The sequence below is a fragment of the Lynx canadensis genome, chromosome C1 (assembly GCF_007474595.2).
Source record: "Lynx canadensis isolate LIC74 chromosome C1, mLynCan4.pri.v2, whole genome shotgun sequence".
Classification (NCBI taxonomy): Eukaryota; Metazoa; Chordata; class Mammalia; order Carnivora; family Felidae; genus Lynx; species Lynx canadensis.
In genome coordinates this window covers 186,417,884-186,437,304 of record NC_044310.1, presented here as the reverse complement: position 1 = coordinate 186,437,304, position 19,421 = coordinate 186,417,884, and the positions used below count along the sequence as shown (strand labels likewise).

Genomic DNA, 19,421 nt, shown 5'->3' with positions numbered 1-19,421 from the left:
AATTCCTGTTGTTTTAATGCACCTAGTTGGTGGTACTTTGTTTTGGCAGCCCTAATGAAGGCAGACAAATAAGTCACTGGATAGAGAACTGAGGTGTGAATACGGGTGTGTGATCCACACACAGTGTGTTCCATGCAGGCTTCTCCAACAAGTGCTCTTCCATTCTTCCCTGCTCCTGGGTGAGTTGTAGCTACTTTAGAAACAACCAGGGGCTTCCCTGAGCAGGGCTGGGATGACTTGTGAGAGGGCTGGAAGAGCCTGGGGCATGTTTCCCACCTGGCCTGAGGCAGGTGGTGGGTTTTTTCCATGTCAGACCTACCCCCCAGGGCTTCCATGAGCTGCTCCTCTGAAGGCTGTAGGTGGTTCCTAAGCAGTGTGTACATGGACATCACCATCCCAGGGGTGCAGAATCCGCACTGGGTGCCGTGGCTCCTGGCAATCCTCTCCTAGAAGGACACATGCATGGTCATAGGCTTTCTGCTGTCAGCACCCCTCACTGAGGTCCACACCTGGTACCTCTCTTATCATGGTCAAACCCAGTCCCTAAGCAGTGCACTCCTCCTCTTGCCCAGAGATGGCCAGCGTCCCCTTTCCTATGCTGCTCTGGTGGAAGTGACTCGGAAGCCATATTCTATCATCACAATCATCTCTCAAGCTCAGATGCTCAGATACTTCTAACTGGGAATTAGCAGTGTGCAGCTTCTATTCCTAGAGTGAGAATTCTCCAGAAATCAGTAATTACAAGGAAAGTATGTTTAAGTTTCAAAAACAATTTTCTTGAACACCTCTACATTTTGCCCAGCTTAATTCTGACCATGGAGCTGCCTCTTTTTGATTACTTTGGAGACTATTTACTGTTGACCTCACTTTACTTCTTTAAATTCTTTTGTGTTGGCTCAAAAGGAGTTCTACTTTCAAAGATCCAAGGTTTTGGTCTGTGTCCTAGATGCTTGCTATTTAAAGTGTAGCCTATGGACCAGTGGTGTTTGTTCCACCTGGGAGCTTGCAGGAAGTGCAAAACCTCAGGCCTCTGCTCCAAACTTCCTGACTCAGAATCTGTATTTTTAACAAGTTCCCAGATGATTCTTTACACATTAAAATTTGGGAAGCCCTGATCTAGATTTCAGAGTGTAATCCTCTCTGATCTCCCTAGATAGTCTAGTAAATTCTGCTGGGTCCTTTGCCTTTGTTGACCTTTCCTGGAATTGATTCTCATGTTTTGAAACCCAGAGACCCTCTGGGCTCCTCCTGCCTGGAAGGACTTGTAGTATTGGTGGATCTGGACCTATGATTTTCCAATTCTTTGTCTCCATTCTTTGTGACAATGACAGAGGAGTCAGTGTGTTTTCTGCCAATGCATGTGACAGTTCTCTTAAAACCAGCCTCTGCGTCCCAGCTTCAAGTAAAATTTGGAGAGGGGCACCTGGGTGTCTCAGTTGGTTAAGTGTTCAACTCTTGATTTCAGCTCAGGTCATGATCTCATGGTTGATTTGGATCAAGCCCCTGTCGGGATTGGAACACAAGTCTGCTTGGGATTCTCTCTCTCCCTCTCTTTCTGCCCCTCCCCTATGTGCTCTTACTCTCTCTCAAAATAAATAAACAAACTTAAAAAAATGATTGTGTTTGTGGTCTGGTATAGTCAGCCTTGGTTCTAATTTTACTCCTAAGACCTCCTATGCCACAGGGAATAATCCTGAGTTTTATCTTGTTTGCCTCTGACATTTTAGCCTATGAATAATATCTTTTGTACAATATTTATTCCAGCCTATAGTCACATAGTTATTAATCAATGTTTTGATAATCCTGCTTATCATTCAAGTGGAAAAAGTAAGAAAAAAGATGATCATCTAATAAAATGTGGATGGATTTCCAGCTTTCTTTAAATCACTTAGATGTTATTATCTTAATCAATATGCATCCAAAGCTTCTACTTACCTGATCACAACCTAGAAGCTCCAGGCAGCACAGTCAACACCGTGTTGGTTAAAAAGAAAAAGTTAAGAATGAGAAAATTACAACGTGCTCTTACCTGCACAGGGTGAAGCCTGGTGTTGATACTTCCAATACCTTCTACAGTGGTGACAGCAGCCCCATACAGAGAGCAGATGGGCACCAGACATGCAGTAATGGAGAAGTGTCTTCATATGAGGAATAAAAGGAAAATCAAGGAGTGTAACACAGTTCTTCCCTTTTTGGAAGCAAGAAGGACATCAAAAAAAAAAAAAAACAAAAGAAAACAAAACAAAAAACCAAGCCTATCATTCAGCCTCAGGGATGGGGAACTGAAGGGGAGACAGGGAGGATGAGTTTAGAATACTCTCTGCTGACCCTATACTATCTGTAAGAATTGGGGATTCTTAGAGGGAACTTGGGCATTCTGAACTTCAGAAAAATTAAAAAAAGCTTTTTAACATTTATTTATTTTGAAAGAGAGAGAGGGAGAGAGGGAAGGAGAGAGAGAGAGAGAGAGAGAGAGAGAGAGAGAGAGAGAGATAGGGAAAAGCAGAGAGAGAAAGAGAGAGAGAGAATCCCAAGCAGGTTTCATGCTCATCTAGGAGCCTGACTTGGGGCTCGATCCCATAACCATGAAATCATAACCTGAGCCAAAATCAAGAGTCAGACAGACTTACTTGGCCCTGGACACAGTGGGAGAGGATTCAAGTTACCAGGAGTATAAGTGGACCTCAACTAGTATTCATTAGGCTATTGACCCCATAACAAATTAAAGGCATACTTATGTCTTTTATGTCTACATTTGAGATTTTTTTTCCTTTTGCTTGTTAATTTAAAATTCTTTGGATAAGGTCATTCAACAGTGGAATGGAGTGTGTTCTGAGACCATTTCTTGATTTTTTGGGGCTAGTGGATCTGGGAGCAGCCCAAATCCTGGAATCCAGCTCTTAATTAAAGGATGCAACCATGAGCCAGGTCTCTGCTCTGCAGGGTTGGTCCAGCCCAGCGGAAGAGGCATTATCTTCAGAGCCAGAAAATGTGGGTTCAAGTCCTTGATCTACAACCTTGTATGACTTTGAACAAGTCACTTCATCTCTTTAAGCTTCAGTTTCTTCATCTGTAAAATGAATGATTTGCCTAAATTGGGGTTTCTTAACCTGGGATGCATAGATGGGCCTTAGGATGTCTGTAATCTTCCTGAAAGTGTGTGCAAAATATAATTAGTTTATGTACCTTCTGAGTAGGGGGCTCAGAGCTTTTATCAGATTTTCAGAGGGGTTGAAGATCTAGAAAGGGTTAGAATCACGAGATCTTAGGGATCTTCTACTCTGGGATGAGAATACAAGCCTGGCAAAGAAACAAAGGCCACTTCTGGCCTCTGAGCTTCTGGGTAGGATACCTTATCTTCGCAGACACTGGGTCATGCTTGGACACCATCACAGTACAGGCACCGCAGCCTCCTCTTCCACAGGCATACTTGGTTCCTGTGAGGCGTACTAGAAGGGGGTGGTCAAGGAAAAGATGCCACATGGATATGTTACCCCCATTATAGCCACCACCCTCAGGTGTTGCTAGTGAGGAAGGTCTTTGGGGGGTGAAGGACAGGTCTGAGAAGTCATTCGCCTGCCTCCAGCTCTCAGGCCACTCTAGATCTTATTAGCTGTGTGATACTGAACATATTAACCTTTCCCTGCCCATTTTCTCACTTGCAAAGAGGGAAAAGTAATAGTTACTTTATATTCATAGGCTTATCATATACATCTTGTAGGATGATGGCTGTAAAATTCCTTTGAAAAGTCCTATTTCATTATAGGTATTCTGGGTTCCAATCATGTAACTGGAAGAGAAGATCTTATTTTTAGCAGTTCAATGAATTGCTAGTTTTGTCCATTTGTATTGCATTTGAAAACAAATGAGTGAGCCTTTGAAGAAAACTCCCATCCTTACCTTCAGATCCCACCTGGAGTGTCCCTCTGCTTTCCCTTGTTCTGAGTCTAAGCTCAAATCCAGGCTCAGTCTCTGTGCCTCTCTATTTAGTCATCCTTCTCCCTAATTGTGGTCCATTTCCACTCAGTTTATGAGACTGGATATAATTCACTAGACTGGCTACAAAGATTTCAGAATCACTGACTTTTTTTTTTTTTTTAAGCCATAGGGCTTGTTCACCTAAATTAAGTCATAACCTCAGATGTTTATCAGAGAGGACATGTCAATGAGTGGAATAAGCTGGAGTGTAACTGGAGAGCTTGTGCCCCTTTCTAGACAGCCCCTACTCCAGTCGGCTAGACTGCTACCCACACACGAATGACTATTTGCTCATTTTTCATGAGAAACTGAGAAATGTTGATTTTCTAAAATATGAGATTTCCTCATTTTCAAACATTGACAACTAATTAAAAACTATGTGGGCTTTTAAACAAAACTTGTCCATGGGTTTACTCCACCAATTTATAATTTCTTCCATTTCTTTATTTACTTTTTGGTTTCTCTGAGAGATATATTAGACCTACCAATGAAAATGCTTGTCATTATGAAGATCTAAATTTCAGAATATAAAATGGTAGGGAACATCTGCCATAAGAAAATGGATATAGGGAAAGGCAATCCTTTCCTATGACACATGCTCTTCCTGAATCTGGAGAATGTGGTTTCCCTCCAGGGCATGGTACATGCAACACATACCTCTATTATATAACCACCCTCCTGGGAATTTGGAAAGCCCTTAAAAGAATAATTAGTGCTGAAGTAAAGAGCTTAGCTTCCATTTCATTGCTGTTAAATCGAGATATAAGAAGCTCTGGGGAAACTTCATCCTCTCCAAATAGCCCAATTAACTTAATATCCTTAAAACCATTGCCAAAAGCAAAGAGAGAAGGGCCAGTGGGGCTGACTGGGGATGGAGAGGGTAGATTAGTTTTCACAATCACAGCAGGCCTAGAGTTTTAAGGCAAACATAGACACTGCCCAGACTTTGATCAAAAGGGTCCAGTTCTTTCGTAGAAAGTTCAGCAGAGTGACTTCTGGGTCCGCATTCCTCTCTATCACCTGCATTGGAAACAGAAAAGAGATTATTATGGGGATCAAATTGGTGACCCAGTGGAATGTCTGCAATGGCCTGCTAATGATTTAGGGACCAGGGCATAATACTTTCATTGCCTTTTTTGTTGTTTTTGTTTTTTTCTTGTTGTGAAGGCAAACGAATTTCACATACATTACAGAGCTGGAGACTCACCAAGAAAGTGGCACAACAATGTTTTTATATGTGATTAGAGTGGGGAGCCACCCCTGGGTAAGCCACCCCTGGGAGCTATATTCTTCATGTTTTGCTCCACCATTTGTTTTTGTGGAATTTCCAACTCAGTCTTTTTTACTCTTGGAATATTTTAAATTGGGGAGAGACTTGGATGGTGTGTGTGTGTGTGTGTGTGTGTGTGTGTGTGTGTGTGTTTACAATGAAGGGTCCTAGAAGGAAGAAGTCTGGATAGGAAGGGTTTCTCATCTGGCACCTCTGAAACACCTCCAGCAGGGACTACATTTGATAACATGAGGGATCTCAAGAGTTGGTAGCAGAAAGGGGAGGTGGGGAGAGTTGCTGTCATCCTCAAGGGATCTCTGAGTGTGCTAGTCCCTTCAGGCAGAGAGGCTGATGGTGAGACTTGTTGTCCAAGCTCAGGACCCAGGGTGCCTCTGGTGGAACACTAGAATTCCTACCTCCCTTTCCTTGACAAGTGGGGGATTATCACTCAGAAGCCTGGAGGGATCATCTCTGGTGCTTCTTTCCCATTTGCTCATTTTGTAATATTTCCTTTGACTTTACCTTTGAGTTTCCTGCAAACACCTTAGCCATTCTGTTGCACCAGAGGAAAGGAAGAAACAGTGAGCTATTCATATTAGGTTCTTCCTTTCTCCCCAGAAGAAAAATATGAATTTCTGTAGATCCCAAAGAATAACTCTGGGCTCGTGACTCAGAAGGGGCTTGGAACAGAAAATAGAGGAAGAAGCCTCCAAAGTCTAAGCCAGTGGAACAAATGAGTTAGGACTCAGCTCTGGAAAGCAGGTTTGGAAGAATGTATGGTGGCTGCTGGCTGTGGAGACTGGAGAGAGGAGACAGAGTTACAAGGGACATGATGAGAACTTAGATGCTCTCTGTTCTATTTCCTTTCTTGGGGTGGGAGGGTGGACATGGAAAAATCCCAGTTAGGTTTGTGGGATCGGGTAGCCAAGGGGCCTTACAGGAGGTGGAAAGATGCCAAAGAAGCCATATCCCTTGGGAACTACATAATGGTTCCTTTGAGGGAGAGACTGAGGCTCATGAGCAGAGTGGGCCTGGCAGAGGGCACTGAGGGTCAGCCAGTGGCCTGTGTGGACTAGTGGTGAGAACCAAAGAGGGGATGCTAGGAGAAAGTGACACTGGAAGAGCCCCTCTTCTTGTCACATATGTTCCCCCTAGAACTTAGTTACAACCTGGGAAAGAGGGGATGGATTGAAAATTGACTGCAATTACATTTCGACTAATTCTGATTAATGGAGTCTCAACAGAAAAATTAAGTTGATAAAAACAAAGGAAGCTCTATTTCTGGTCATCCTGAGTTTGAGGATCAAGATATGTTACTAGATACAGTGCTTCCAGTATATCAGGCCCAGTGCTAAGTGCTTTATAAGGGAAAAGGGGGTTCCTAGTCAATAAAAGGAGCATTTCTCTTTTAATCTTTTTAGGAAGTAGATTCTAGAGCTAGGTAGTCTGAGGCTCAGGGAGGTGAAGTAACTTGCATAAAGACATACAGTAAATGCAAGAGCTGGATTGGAACAAGACTGCTTGATGCCAAGGCATATGTGATTAACCCTAACGCTTTACCACCTCCCCATATTCTCAGAAGCCGAGTCTTGGCTGAGTGGGAAAGAGGCCAAATTAGTATGTGTTCTTCACCCCTGGCTTCTTGTCCCTGACTGGACAAGAATTCCCCTCAAGCTAGTAGTCTCTGCAAGCCACAGTAGTATCACCCAACACTTACCTTCCTCCCATTCACAAAGAAAACCAAGTCATCTGATTTCGGTGGGCAAGACATTGCACCTGTAAATAAGTTTCACCTTATAACTCTAGATGCAGATGTTCTTTGGCGCCAGAGAAATGAAAATATAGCACTAAGCAACAGAAATCCCTCTCCGTGCAAGAGCAGGCAGCTCAGAGCCCCAGAGAGCAGGGCAGGGGGTGGAGACTCCCTTGCTTTGTGGCCTTTTAAGTCTAGGGCACCTGTGTGGCCCAGCCTCTCTTATTCTGCTTCCCACCAATCCTGGCTTTGAAGCTCACTCCATGCACAACCCACCCCTCTTCTTGCTTTCTTGTAAGTTGGAGGGCTGTAGTGTGAAGACCATAAGCAACCATCTAAACTTAAACATACTCTGCACACTGTCTCAGCCCTGGGAATATATTCTGGACAGATTTCCTTCTTCTCAAAGAGAGCTACAAGTGGGCTTTCTGAGAGCTTGCACTTTTCCAACTTTTTTCTTATTTGAGCTCAGAAGTGTCCTCATAGGAAATCATATGGATAAGTCTACTCTGTGTCCTAAAGTGGAGGTGTGAGGTGCCACAACCACCCAGCTCCTCTATACTCTCCTTACTTCCTCCCCATCCACAGGATTGCTTCACTGGAAAAGGGTGACATAGTCAAGGCAATCACTTTGCAGGTGAATAAAATGAGACCCAGATATGTGAGATCAGTAGCTCAGGGTCACATAGAAACTCAAGTGGCAAAGCACAAACCAAAACCAGGATCTTCTGGCTTAAGTAACCTTAAGTGTATAGATAGATTCTTTAATAAAAAGAAAAATATCATTTTTGATCTTTCTGAACATCTCCAGTTAGATATTAGGGGATAAAATCAAGCAGTTCTTGTTCTTTCAGGTAATGTAATGCCCAGACTTGGCCTCACATATGGGTAAAGCAGGTAGCTGCTCAAGTGGACTGGTTTCAAGAGAGGAGGCAAGACCTCCCTGCTCCCCAAAGCTTCCTTCACAAGTGCATGGAGGCTTGGCACACCATTGTTAGAGTCAACTCTTTGTGTTAAGATGACCTTACCTTGTGACAGGGCTCAGGCCAGAGATGGCAAAGACCTAGCATCCTCTTGACTTGGTTAACTGAGGAAGATCCTCTTTCCCACTCGGTTCACATGTGGCTTCATGATCCTGTCCACCACAGAGTTAGTCCAGAAACACTCCTAATCAAATGGAGTTGGAAGTTTCCAATTTTGTTTACAATTCTTCTTCTTTTTTTTTTTAAGCTTATTTATTTATTTTTGAGAGAGAGTCAGAGAGAGAGCAAGTACAAGTGGGAGAGAGGCAGAGAGAGAGGGAGACGCAGAATCCGAAGCAGACTCCAGGCTCTCAGCTGTCAGCACAGAGCCCGATGTGGGGCTCAAACCCATGAACCATGAGATCATGACCTGAGTTGGAGTTGGATGCTTAACCGACTGAGCCACCCAGTTGCCCCTCTTTACAATTCTAATGCCAAGGTTTCAGGCATATCTGGCTTCCTACACCTGTGGAGATGAGTGTCTCCACACATGTTTGGGTGCGTATGCAGGTGTTTCACATGTGTTAAAAAGCTATTGAATAAACCCACAACAGGGTCATGAGAAGAGATGTTGGGGATCATGCTGTGAATTAGGTATGACCTTCAGATCAGTCTTTTTGATCATGTCACTCCTGCTAAAAATACCCTCAGTAGCTGTCTGAGACCTGGAACATAAGGTCCTAACTCCTTAGCCCACGGTGCAAAGCCCTTCATAGTCTGTCTTTGTTTCTGACCCGAGACTCTTTTACTCTTCAAAAAAGTCTCATGCTCCAGCCAAACTACTCCTCTCATCATCCTTCTTCTGCTTAAACGTGGCATTGCTCTACTCAAAACCTTCCAAAGGTGGTTATGGCCTCCCACAGCACTTAGCAAAACCCCATATGCTTTCCACGGAGGCCCCATGGGACAGGACCGGACCTGCTCACCTCCCCAAGTGCATCTTCATCCCCTTTCTCCCTTGTTTGTAATCCCTGGTGCATTGGCCTTTCCCTGCTTCTTGAGTGTGTGGAAGTCTTTCCTGTCCTAAGACCTTGGAGCGTGTTATTCATTCAGCCTCAACCTCTCTTCTCTTAGACATTGGCATAGCTGATGCCTTCTTGTTATTTGGGTTTGAGCTCTTCCCTGATCACTCAGTCTGCAGCAGCACCTCTGGCACTCTCTTTTCTACCCCGCTGATTCATTCTCTCCATTGCACTTGTTACTACCCGATATGGATACTTGTTCACCTTTCTATTTGCTTTCCCCACTAGAACTTCATCTCCATGAGGTTACAAACATTACTTTCAATGCACCACTGTATCCTCAGGCCTAGAATGAGTAAGTTGCCATAGAGTAAATGCCCAGTATTTGTTAAGTGGCTGAAGAAGGCTCTTCCATGTCTGCAATCATAGCAACCCTATTCCTATCCTGTTGAGATTGCCGTCCCTCTCTCCATCTTTATCTACCATCAAAAAATAGATTTGAAATCCTTTCTCTTCTTTCTGTTAATTCCAAAAGCAACTCAGATCCAACCAACTGCTTATTTGCCTTTCACTTAATACACCAGGAACCAGGAAACTAATCTCTTAACTGCCACTAATAGTTGGTTGTCTATTCAATGTTAATATCTCACTTTCCCAATTAGGTAGTAAGCTCTTAGTTAGAATAGCTGGTTGTATCCCCCACAGTGCTCAGCATGAATGACAACTTGTTTATTGCAGGGGCTAATGTATGCTTGATTGATGACCTAAGACACTTTTTAGTGAAGGAGGGAGGCATTAGTAATCCATTCATTCACTCACCCAGTAGGTACTGACATATCACTAAATATTTATCATTGTGAGAAGCAAGAAACATGGGAATTAGCTTTGATTTGGGGAGGGGGATAAAGGAAGGCCTGAGGAGGGGACATCTAGTCCTGACAGATGAGGAGGAGCTGATTCTGTGAGAGCTGGGAACGGAGGAGAGGCAGCCTGGGGAGAGAAAAAGTAGAGACTGAGGCCTTTCTGTTTAAGGGAAGGGATTGTTTTTCAGGATCCACAGTCCATTCACCACCTCACTCTGCCCCTAAAAGAGGGAAATTAGTGAACACCGAGAATTCGCAATTCCCATTTACAGGAGCACGGACTCTGTCAATGAAAAGCAAGGATCATGGGGTTTCAAAATACTTAGAGGAATAAATCCTTCAGAATCAACATAAAATACAAGTGTTTAACATAGAAGAACAGTTTTAGAGTACTAAAGTGTGATTATGGTATTAGATTCAGAAGATATAAAAGTAATTTGGATTATAGAACCAAATACATTAATTGCTGGGAAACTGAAATCTGACCTTGAATGGCTTCAGAGAGGTATTTTTCAAACTTGTTTCAGCCAGAGAAACTTTTGTTTGAATGAAATCTTATAAAGCGTAAACAAATTAAACAAAAAGGTTATTGCTTAGCCCAGAGGGCTGGGGGTGAGGCCTGAAGTCCTCTGGTTTTCTCTCAGAAAGCCCAAGGGCTCTGGGGAGCTCATCAGAAAAATGACTCACTGCAGAGTGAACAAAAGGTTGCCCACAGTATGAAGGTAGCATGAAGTCTTTGCCAAGGTTTTCTGAGCCTCAGATCTTATTCAAGACAAAGGGAAAAAAGCCACCACAGTTTTTTTCCTTCTTGTTTTCCTTTAATGAAAAGGGAAGGCTAAATGTTTTCACGTTTAAATGGATTATTCTGGTAAGTGAAAGAAACCTGACATATACTGACTCATGTGCTTGAGGTTTGTTATAAAAATACACTTAAGAGTTACATCAAAAAATCCCTGTTACCCAATGGAAGAATTAATATTCTCAGTGACACCACCCTCCCCAACAATCCAAACAAACCTATTTCTGGGGGAAAAAAAATGCAACAAATCCTGGTCACAGACGTAAATGGAAAAGTACTGGCCATGGCTTCAGTGTCCCTAGGGCACTGCCTTCTGTGGTGAGCTCTTTAAAACCCAAAGGTAGAACACAGTCAAGCAGACTGATAATGGGGCACTTTCAGGACTCCTGGCTTGGTCATTAAACATCTATATTCCAGACCCTCTATTCTCAACTGTTTTGACTACGAGGTCCTTTCCCCCCCTCTCCCAGCTCCCATCTCTAGATCAAGGCACCTGAAAATTCTGTTTCTGGTGAGCACCTGCTTCCTGGCATCAAACTTCTGGCTGCCACAGAGAAGACAGGAGACTCACAGCTTCAGTTTTCTGAGAGGGAAGAAGGGCAATGGGGACCATGTAAGTGGAGCAAAATACCTTCTTCCTGCCTGGATAAAGACCACCCTATCTGAGGAAAAGGATCAAACAGTAAAGTAGCTCAGATAAGAAGGGTAAAGAGGAGAGGAAATCTAAGAGCATAGGGCAGGCTTTTAGGGAAGTGTAATATAAATGCTAGAAAGAGTCATATAGTGAAAGAAATTCAATGAACGGTGTAAACTAAAATACACAACAGCCTCAACAGCTTAAGGGTTGGGGGGTTGCTGGGGAGAGGGGAAAGTAGAAGCCACTGAAGTCATTTCACTAGGGCAAAGGGTGGTAATATGGGGACAGCTGGAGCAGGAGGCCAGGAGAGTAATTTTTCATGGGGGAAATATTTGGTATCTTGTTTTCAAATAGTGGTAGAGAAATATGTGTCTGTTTATGAAAGTGAGTAAATGGAAAAGTAAACTCATGGTAAAGTAGAACTTCAAAATTAAGAGAAGAAATGGAGGGGTGCTTGGGTGGTTCAGTGGGTTGAACGTCCAACTTTGGTTCAGGTCATGATCTCACAGTCTGTGTGTTTGAGCCCTGCCTGGGGCTCTGTGCTGACATCTCAAAGCCTGCTTAGGTTTCTGTGTCTCCCTCTCTCTCTGCCCCTCCCCTGGCCTCTCTGTCTCTCTTTCTCAAAAATAAATAAACATTAAAAAAAAGAACCAGCTGGTTGTCTCTGAACAAACCAGCAAAAATAATGAAAAGGAAGTTTAAGACACTTTAAGTATACTTTATATTATGTTTATGTTTAAGATACTTTATATTAAGTATATGACACATGATACCGTTAAAAAATAAAAATTCAACCCAGTAAATGTAAAGATCTAATTGGCTTTATGCAACACTCTATGAATGGGGCAGCATCCTATCTAGCGAAAGAAGGGAACTCCCTCAGGGTCTGCCTCAGGGGCAGAGAGCCTCTTTCCTCAAGGTCTTGCAGGGGGTTGGGGGGATGGAGGCAGCCCCGCAGTGACTGAGTGCCATGGGGTACAGTGGGGGTACACAGGCCTGTCTCTTACAGCCTAAGTGGGACCAGTTGGTGGAGACAGTGCTTGCTCCAAGGCTCCTGCTGGGTTCCTGATGCCTTGGGGGTCTTGCTCGACTTCTCCTTCTGCCCAATTCTGCTTCTTCAGCCTTCCTGTGCCAGGTGTCGATCCCTGAAAACATCCTGCTCCCCATACTCTGTCTCAACATCTGCTTCCAGAAAACTCATCCTGTGGTTCCATGTGTTCGGATAGTGTGAGGAATTTGGCCATTTTACACCATTGTGCAGAGGATTTAAAGACTTTTTCTTAAAAGAAACAAAATGGCATGTAGCTGGCTCAGTCAGGTAAGCATTCAACTCTTGATTTTGGTTCAGGTCATTAACTCACAGTTCATGAGTCCACTTAGGATTTCGCTCTGTCAGCATAGAGCCTGCTTGGGATTCTCACTCTCCTCTCTCTCTTTCAAAATAAATAAATAAAACTTAAAAAAAGAAAAAGAAACAACATAGATATCCCAGCCCTCCTGTCCCAGCCCTCTTTTTGACCTCTCCCATTTCTAACACTTGAGCATATGTGATTGTCTTCAGGTTCAAAACACTGAACAGAAATCAAGTCCCTCCCTACTACTATTCACTCAGCTCCATTTGCCCAGTGTTTTTGTAATCTGGCACAAGACTGTTCTGTCATAAGCTTTTGGTCCAGAAGAAGTAAGACATCCTTGGCCCCATGGGTCAAAAGGAGCAAGGTGGAGCACAGGGAGTGTAGACCTGCCACACGGTATTTCTCGTCCGACAAACTTTTATTGAACCCACAATTAAGCAATAGCCCCGGTAGGTTTCTAAGTAACAAGAAATTGCAGTTTTGCCCAAAGATAATAATTATTATGTGCTTTTATCACTGAAAGGGCACTTCACCATTTATGGACCACTGGTTAAAAAGATCATACTTTACAGTTCTGTGTAACTCTCACTGTGATAACACTTTAAAATTAGATAGTCAATAATTAAATTTTAAGATATTTATGTAAATTAATAACATGGATTAAGTTTTATGATAGATACTAAAAACTGTCAAATTTTAAGGACATTACAATATTAATCCTATGTTTGAAAACTGCTATCCTATAAAATGTGCTATTTTTGTAAATACTTTCTCCCCAACCCCAATTCTTCAAGTTAATTAAGTACTACTTAAATGATCAGACTTATTTTATAAAAATTCAATTTCTTTTTTTTTTAAGTTTATTTTATTTTGAGTGTGAGAGAGAGAATGCACATGCACGCAAGAAGGGGAAGAGCAGAGAGAGCATCCCACGCAGGCTCCACGCTGTCAGCACAGAGCTTGACACGGGACTCCATCTCACAGACCATGAGATCACGACCTGAGTCGAAATCAAGAGTCAGAGGCTTACCCAAGTGTTTTCAGAGGCTTTGCCCACACAATCTATGAAATGTAATACTTTTAAAATTAATTTGCATCTGTGACAAATGTGTCCTCCTATTTTGCTGATGGAAAAATATACCAGTAACCCTATTTTTGCTGTTATGTCTGGCACAATGAGTCTGTGTGGGTTGGGTTCTAGGAAAACTAGATTATTGGGTAAATTCAGACATTTAAAAATATATGTATACACACAGACTTCTCTTAGAATAAGAGACACTGACTGAGAGACTTTTCTTTGGAAAGAGGCTTTTCCTTTCCACTGCCAGCCTTCTCTTCTTCCAATCTGGTCTCAACACACATAAACAGTCATGCACGCTAATTCTTCCAGCACAAAATTACTATTAATAAACACAGAGTTTACCATCTAGCACACAGATCACAAGTGATTTAGTTTGTTTATTTGTGTTTCAAACCTCATAGGGACTGAACACCTTCTCTGGCATAACCCTGAATTTCCTTAGGAAAATGCAATGTAAAGTAGCGAAGAAATAACTGAAAAAAAACCCAGTATTTTTGTGTTCCTCTGAAATGGCAAAAGGAATGTGGTGCTGATTTCATCTATTAGACACCAAACCAAATCAAGGTGATTTGAGATCACCGTTTTACTCCGTATGGTTTTCCAGAAGAAGACACTATACCACTAGCATGGCTCATGGCAGATGAGGACCACCTGGAGGCTTTGGATGGTTTATATCCCTAAGCCTCATCTAAACAGGCCATATGGGAGTGGCAGGAACCTGAAGATTGTGGTAAGGCTTGCAGTGCTGGAGATCACAAGAGCCAATTACAGACATCTCTTCCAATCCCATGTTCAGAGACCTCATCGTTGGTGGCTTGGAGTTGGCCAAGGTGGGCGTACTTACACCATGGAGATTGGCAAACGTTATAAACCATGTATTTTTCAGGCAAGCTGGTTATTACAACCAAACCTTTGGCTTTGGGGATCCAATCCTGAGAGTTTTGGGGTGGATGATTTTAGGAGTCAGCAGATTTCTGAAGAACAAAGCATGAGCATTTTCTTCAGTTGTTCCATGGTAATGAGAACCCAACCATGTTTTAAAATCATGATGCTGTAGATCTTCAGTATAATCCAAATGAAAAGAAGAATTTTTGATTCTAAGCTTCCTTATATTTTTGGTGCAAATTTGCATCCTGAAACATAATAACGCAGTGACCTAAACCACAGAGAATAACTGAAAGATACTAAAATTATCCTTGACAATTGGGTGCCAACCTACATTTTGCTCTGGTTTGAAAATTTTAAGGTCAATCATGTATTCTTTCATTTTCTAAGAACAACATAGGATTAAGACACATGGATAGACTAAGGTATAAATGTTGAAGGATCATCTTTAGGAATCTAAAAAAGATCAAAAGAAGGAAGATAATTAATAAAATGCTGTTATATAAAAAACTTGTAATTCAGAAGAAAAAAATTTAAGGTTTCTTTTTTTAATTTATTTTTGAGACAGAGAGAGAGAGAGTGTGTATGCACAATTGGGAGGGGGGCAGAGGAAGAGGGGGGACAGAGGTCTGCACTGGCAGCAGAGAGCCCAATGCAGGGCTCAAACTCATGAACCATGAGATCACGACCTGAGCCAAAGTCAGATGCTCAACTGACTGAGCCATCCAGGCACCACAGAAGAAGAAGAATTGTTTGTTTGTTTGTTTGTTTGTTTGTTTTAAAGAACAAGTCAGGGGCACCTGGGTGGCTCAGTCAGTTGAGTATCTGACTCTTGATTTCTGCTCAGGTCATGATCTTATGATTGTGAGATCAAGCCCCATGCCAGGCTCTGCACTGGGCGTGGAGCCTGATTGGCATTTTATTTTTCTCTCTCTTTCCCTCTCCTGCTTTTTCTCTCTCTCTCTTTCAAGATAAATAAATAAACTTTTAAAAAAAGAACAAGTTGATGTCCATTTTATTATCAAAATTATATAGTTTTCGTATTTCTTTCAATCCTTGAGACATAAATCTTTTTATCCTTATAAACTTCTTATGTTTGGGATAAGATATGTCTTATTCAGAAGCCCTGTAATTGCAATCTAATTTTATACTAGAGCCTCATTTAGGGTTGCAGTAAGCATTTCCATATAGGAATAGTCCCTGAGGATAGTTCTAGACATATTTCAACAGATGGAAAATGAAACTGTGTCATTAGTGTGTCATTACAAGGCATATCAAAGAGTGCCAAGTGACTTGATATTTTAAGTTAAATTATTTTTATTAGTTTGCTTAACAAATACTTTCTGAATAACTGACCAGATCAGATATCCATTTAACCTAATTTGGTTATTAAGGTAATTAAAATACCGTATCAACTTCTTTTTGATAAAATGTTTCAAGAAATAAGCTACCATGTCCATTTGCTACTAGCACTGGCTCAATTGAGTCTGATTTTCTTTGAGGTCTAAAACAAGCCATCATTTGAAGAGGTTCACTCACTCTGCAGTTGCTTTGGAGCATATAGGTAGTAGCAGGTGAAGGCAGAGTGAGAATTTTTATTGGAAAACATGAACCTGCCCTGTGCTTTTGTCATGTTTACCAAATCCATACTAAGAACCTGGAAGTCCATGAAAGTGGTGATTACAACAGGGACCTCTCCTCACCACCCTTACCATGTCAGTAAATTGATCCACACAAGTTATCCTAACCAACTCAGGAGTTGCTTGGTCACTCAAGGTGAAGGTCTTGGTCAGCCCCCTTTCTTTATGGGCAGCAGTGACTGCATTCATATATGGTCAACAACACGGAGGGTTCCAAAACATTCCAGCCTCACCCAAACCCTGAAAGGAGGGCAAAAGGCTGTCAGAAATGTCTGGTTCTCCTAGGACTAATTTGTGTACATCCCCCCCCCCCCATACACACACACACTCTCTCTCTCTTTCTCCATCTCTCAATTCACCTCTTCTGGCTTTATAATCCTCAGAGTAGAGTATGTCTGAGTTGCCAGAACTGAATTACCCTCACGCTGATTTGTGTATGGGGTCCTCCTCAAAGTAGCTCATGAAAATATCCCAGGACATCAGGATAGTGGGACAGCTAAAACCTCTGTTCCTCTGCCCAGGTAATGTCCTAAAGACCAAAGCCCTTGGTGCCCTCTAGAATATTCCAACTTGGGCTCCAGACCATTTATGTTTAACTCAAAACCCAAGTAAAACAACCACAATCTTTATGGCTAAGCCTGAAAGACTGAAGTGCTTGCCTCTGAAGTGTGAACTGTTGAAGTCCGCATGTGTGCTAACTTCCTTGGTGTGTGTTAGATGTTTCTGAATTAACCATGTGGTAACATTATATTTTGAATGATTCACCAACGCTTCTTTGTACTTATTTTTTTTTCTTTCTTTCTTCAAAGTAGTGTGGTCTGTGGTTTGTGTCCAGGCCCTTAGTGAGAGATGAGACAAAGGGTTCCAAGCAGATAAAGCCTATCTCAGGCTTTGGTTTTTACTCTGAAGCAAATGTGGAGGGAAAGGGATTGCTGGTAGAAGTAAGGAGGAGGGGGTGAGAGCAGAAAGGTCTTGTGTCCTATTTGGAGCAAACTGGCAGGGAGGTGGCTACACTCTAAAAGGCAGAATTGCACCCTATGTTAGGATGGTCTTTAGAGATTCTCCCAGTACAGAAGAATAGATAGAGGCCCTTCAGACAGGAACTCTTGCCTTCCTCCCAATCTTGACCTACATTCAAAAAAGAGAGGCAATTTCCTAGAAAACCTAAGGTTCATCTGCCATGTTTCTGGCCAGATGTGGGCTCAAAACAGAACTTAAGTTGGGGAAGTTGTGTTTTTTGTGCACTTGCATTCAAGAGCTCTCACCATAGGTCTTTATGGGTCAGTTGAAGCCCATATGGTCCAGGGAATGTAGAGTCAATACCTCTTGTATTAGCAGCTATTAATAGCTCAGAGCAAATAGTGAGACACTTGTTTGAAAGCTTATTCTGATTTGGGGAGAGTGTGGAAAGAGGCAGATAAACAAGAAAAAATTGAGTCTGGAGGACATGTGAGAAGGGTGAAGAAAAGAAAGTTCTGGGCGGGTGAAATTTGCCGACAATTTCAGTTTTATCTTGTGGTGGCCCTTAGCCTAATGACCCATGATGCTTGGTTCTTCCTTGACCTTTCTTGTTTGATTACATTTGTTTCATGATCTCAAGACTGAGCACCACTCTGCCATGAATTGTCTTTTCTTTTCCCTTCTCCTTGTCAATTCAAGGGAATAAGCAAATTCAGGGAGCTGTTTCATTATTTCTTGAAAGAGTAGGTTGTTATAGACTGAACTGTGCTCTCTCAAAATTCATATCCTCAAGTCCTAACCCCTAGTACCTATGAATGTGACCATATTTGGAGATAAGGTCTTTAAATAGGGGTCTTTAAGGTGTGCCCAAATCCAATATCACTAGTGTCTTTATAAGGAAAGGAAATTAGGACACACACAGAGAGACATCAGACATATGCACACAGAGGGGATGACCATGGGAGGGCACAGTGAGCTGGCTGTCTGCAAGCCAAAGAGAGGCCCGAGAAGAAATCAAACCTTGATCTCAGACTTCTAGTCTCCAGAACTGAGAAAATATATCTCTGTTGCTAAAGTCACCCAGTGTGTGGTAGTTTGTTATGGTAGCTCTACAAACTCACATAGAGGTCTTGATTTCTTACCTTGGTTGGTTAAATGACGGTGGGATTTCGGAAGTGCACCAAAGTGACACAAAGCTCTTCTGGTATATCAGTGACAGTAGGGATTTTGTAGTCATCTGGACTCTGAGAATAAAGCACACCTTCTGGGAAATATTTCAGTTCTTCTATGGTATATGATCTCATGGCTTGGATAAATTCTCTTTCAATCTATAGGCAAAAATTTCACAGTTTATAAGTATATGCTACTGATTGAATATATATTTCAATGTGACTGAAAATGGAGCTCCAAACCATAGTGAGTCATTCTTGACAGTCTAGCGTGGATTTTATGAAGGGTTCTTCAGGGTCTGGTATTTGCCATCCTGCCTGGCCTCATCCCTAGTTCTTGCCCAGGTGCCCCACACTCCAGGTACCCGACACTTGTCAAGTTCCAGGTAATTATCAAGCCTACTAGATTTCACTCAGATCGCCAAGTCTTTGTTTTGTTTTTTTGTTTTTGTTTTTAATGTTTATTTATTTTTGAGAGAGAGAGTGAAAGACAGAGCATGAGCAGGGGAGGGGCAGAGAGACACAGAATCCAAAGCAGGCTCCAGGCTCTGAGCTGTCAGCACAGAGTCCAACATGGACCTTGGGTTCACAAACCGTGAGATTATGACTTGAGCTCAAGTCAGATGCTTAACTGACTGGGCCACCCAGGCACCTCCAGAGCTCCAAGTCTTTGTAAATGCAGTTTCTCCTGACTCTCTTCACTGCTCCTTACCTCAGCTTGTCTTCCTGGAGAACTGCTTTTCATCCTCCAAGTTCCTGCCTATTTGGAGCATGTGGATCCTCCTACCACTTCCTGGTTGGATTTAGGAAGAACTTCCTTGAGGCTCACTGAGTCTTGAACACATTCCCCCATCATGGTGGCTCTTAGAGGGCATTTTCCTTGTTCACCTCTCTCCTCTTGCTCTCTCTCACATTTATAAACATTCTGAGGCCTTGACCTTCTTGTATTCTGTTATTAGCATGTGGCCTGGTACATAGATTCTTAATAAATATCTGTTGAATTAGATGAGAATTAGCTAACATTAACATTTTCTAGTTCTACATGAA

General features: G+C 42.3%; 1 protein-coding gene and 1 pseudogene across 1 annotated transcript in view; both read right to left on the bottom strand.

Annotated features, from left to right (window-relative positions):
- LOC115521534 (aldehyde oxidase 2) overlaps positions 1–7,019 on the bottom strand; it is an 87,215-nt gene extending 80,196 nt beyond the window's left edge. The window contains exons 1-5 of the mRNA XM_030326811.1: positions 6,966–7,019; positions 4,944–4,998; positions 3,353–3,452; positions 2,030–2,138; positions 320–446 (exon numbers count right to left, since the gene is read on the bottom strand). Coding sequence (XP_030182671.1) covers positions 320–446; positions 2,030–2,138; positions 3,353–3,452; positions 4,944–4,998; positions 6,966–7,019 — 445 coding nt within the window. The remainder of the gene's footprint in view (positions 1–319; positions 447–2,029; positions 2,139–3,352; positions 3,453–4,943; positions 4,999–6,965) is intronic.
- Positions 7,020–15,007: 7,988 nt separating this feature from the next.
- Positions 15,008–19,421, bottom strand: part of LOC115519897 — a 74,857-nt pseudogene continuing 70,443 nt past the window's right edge.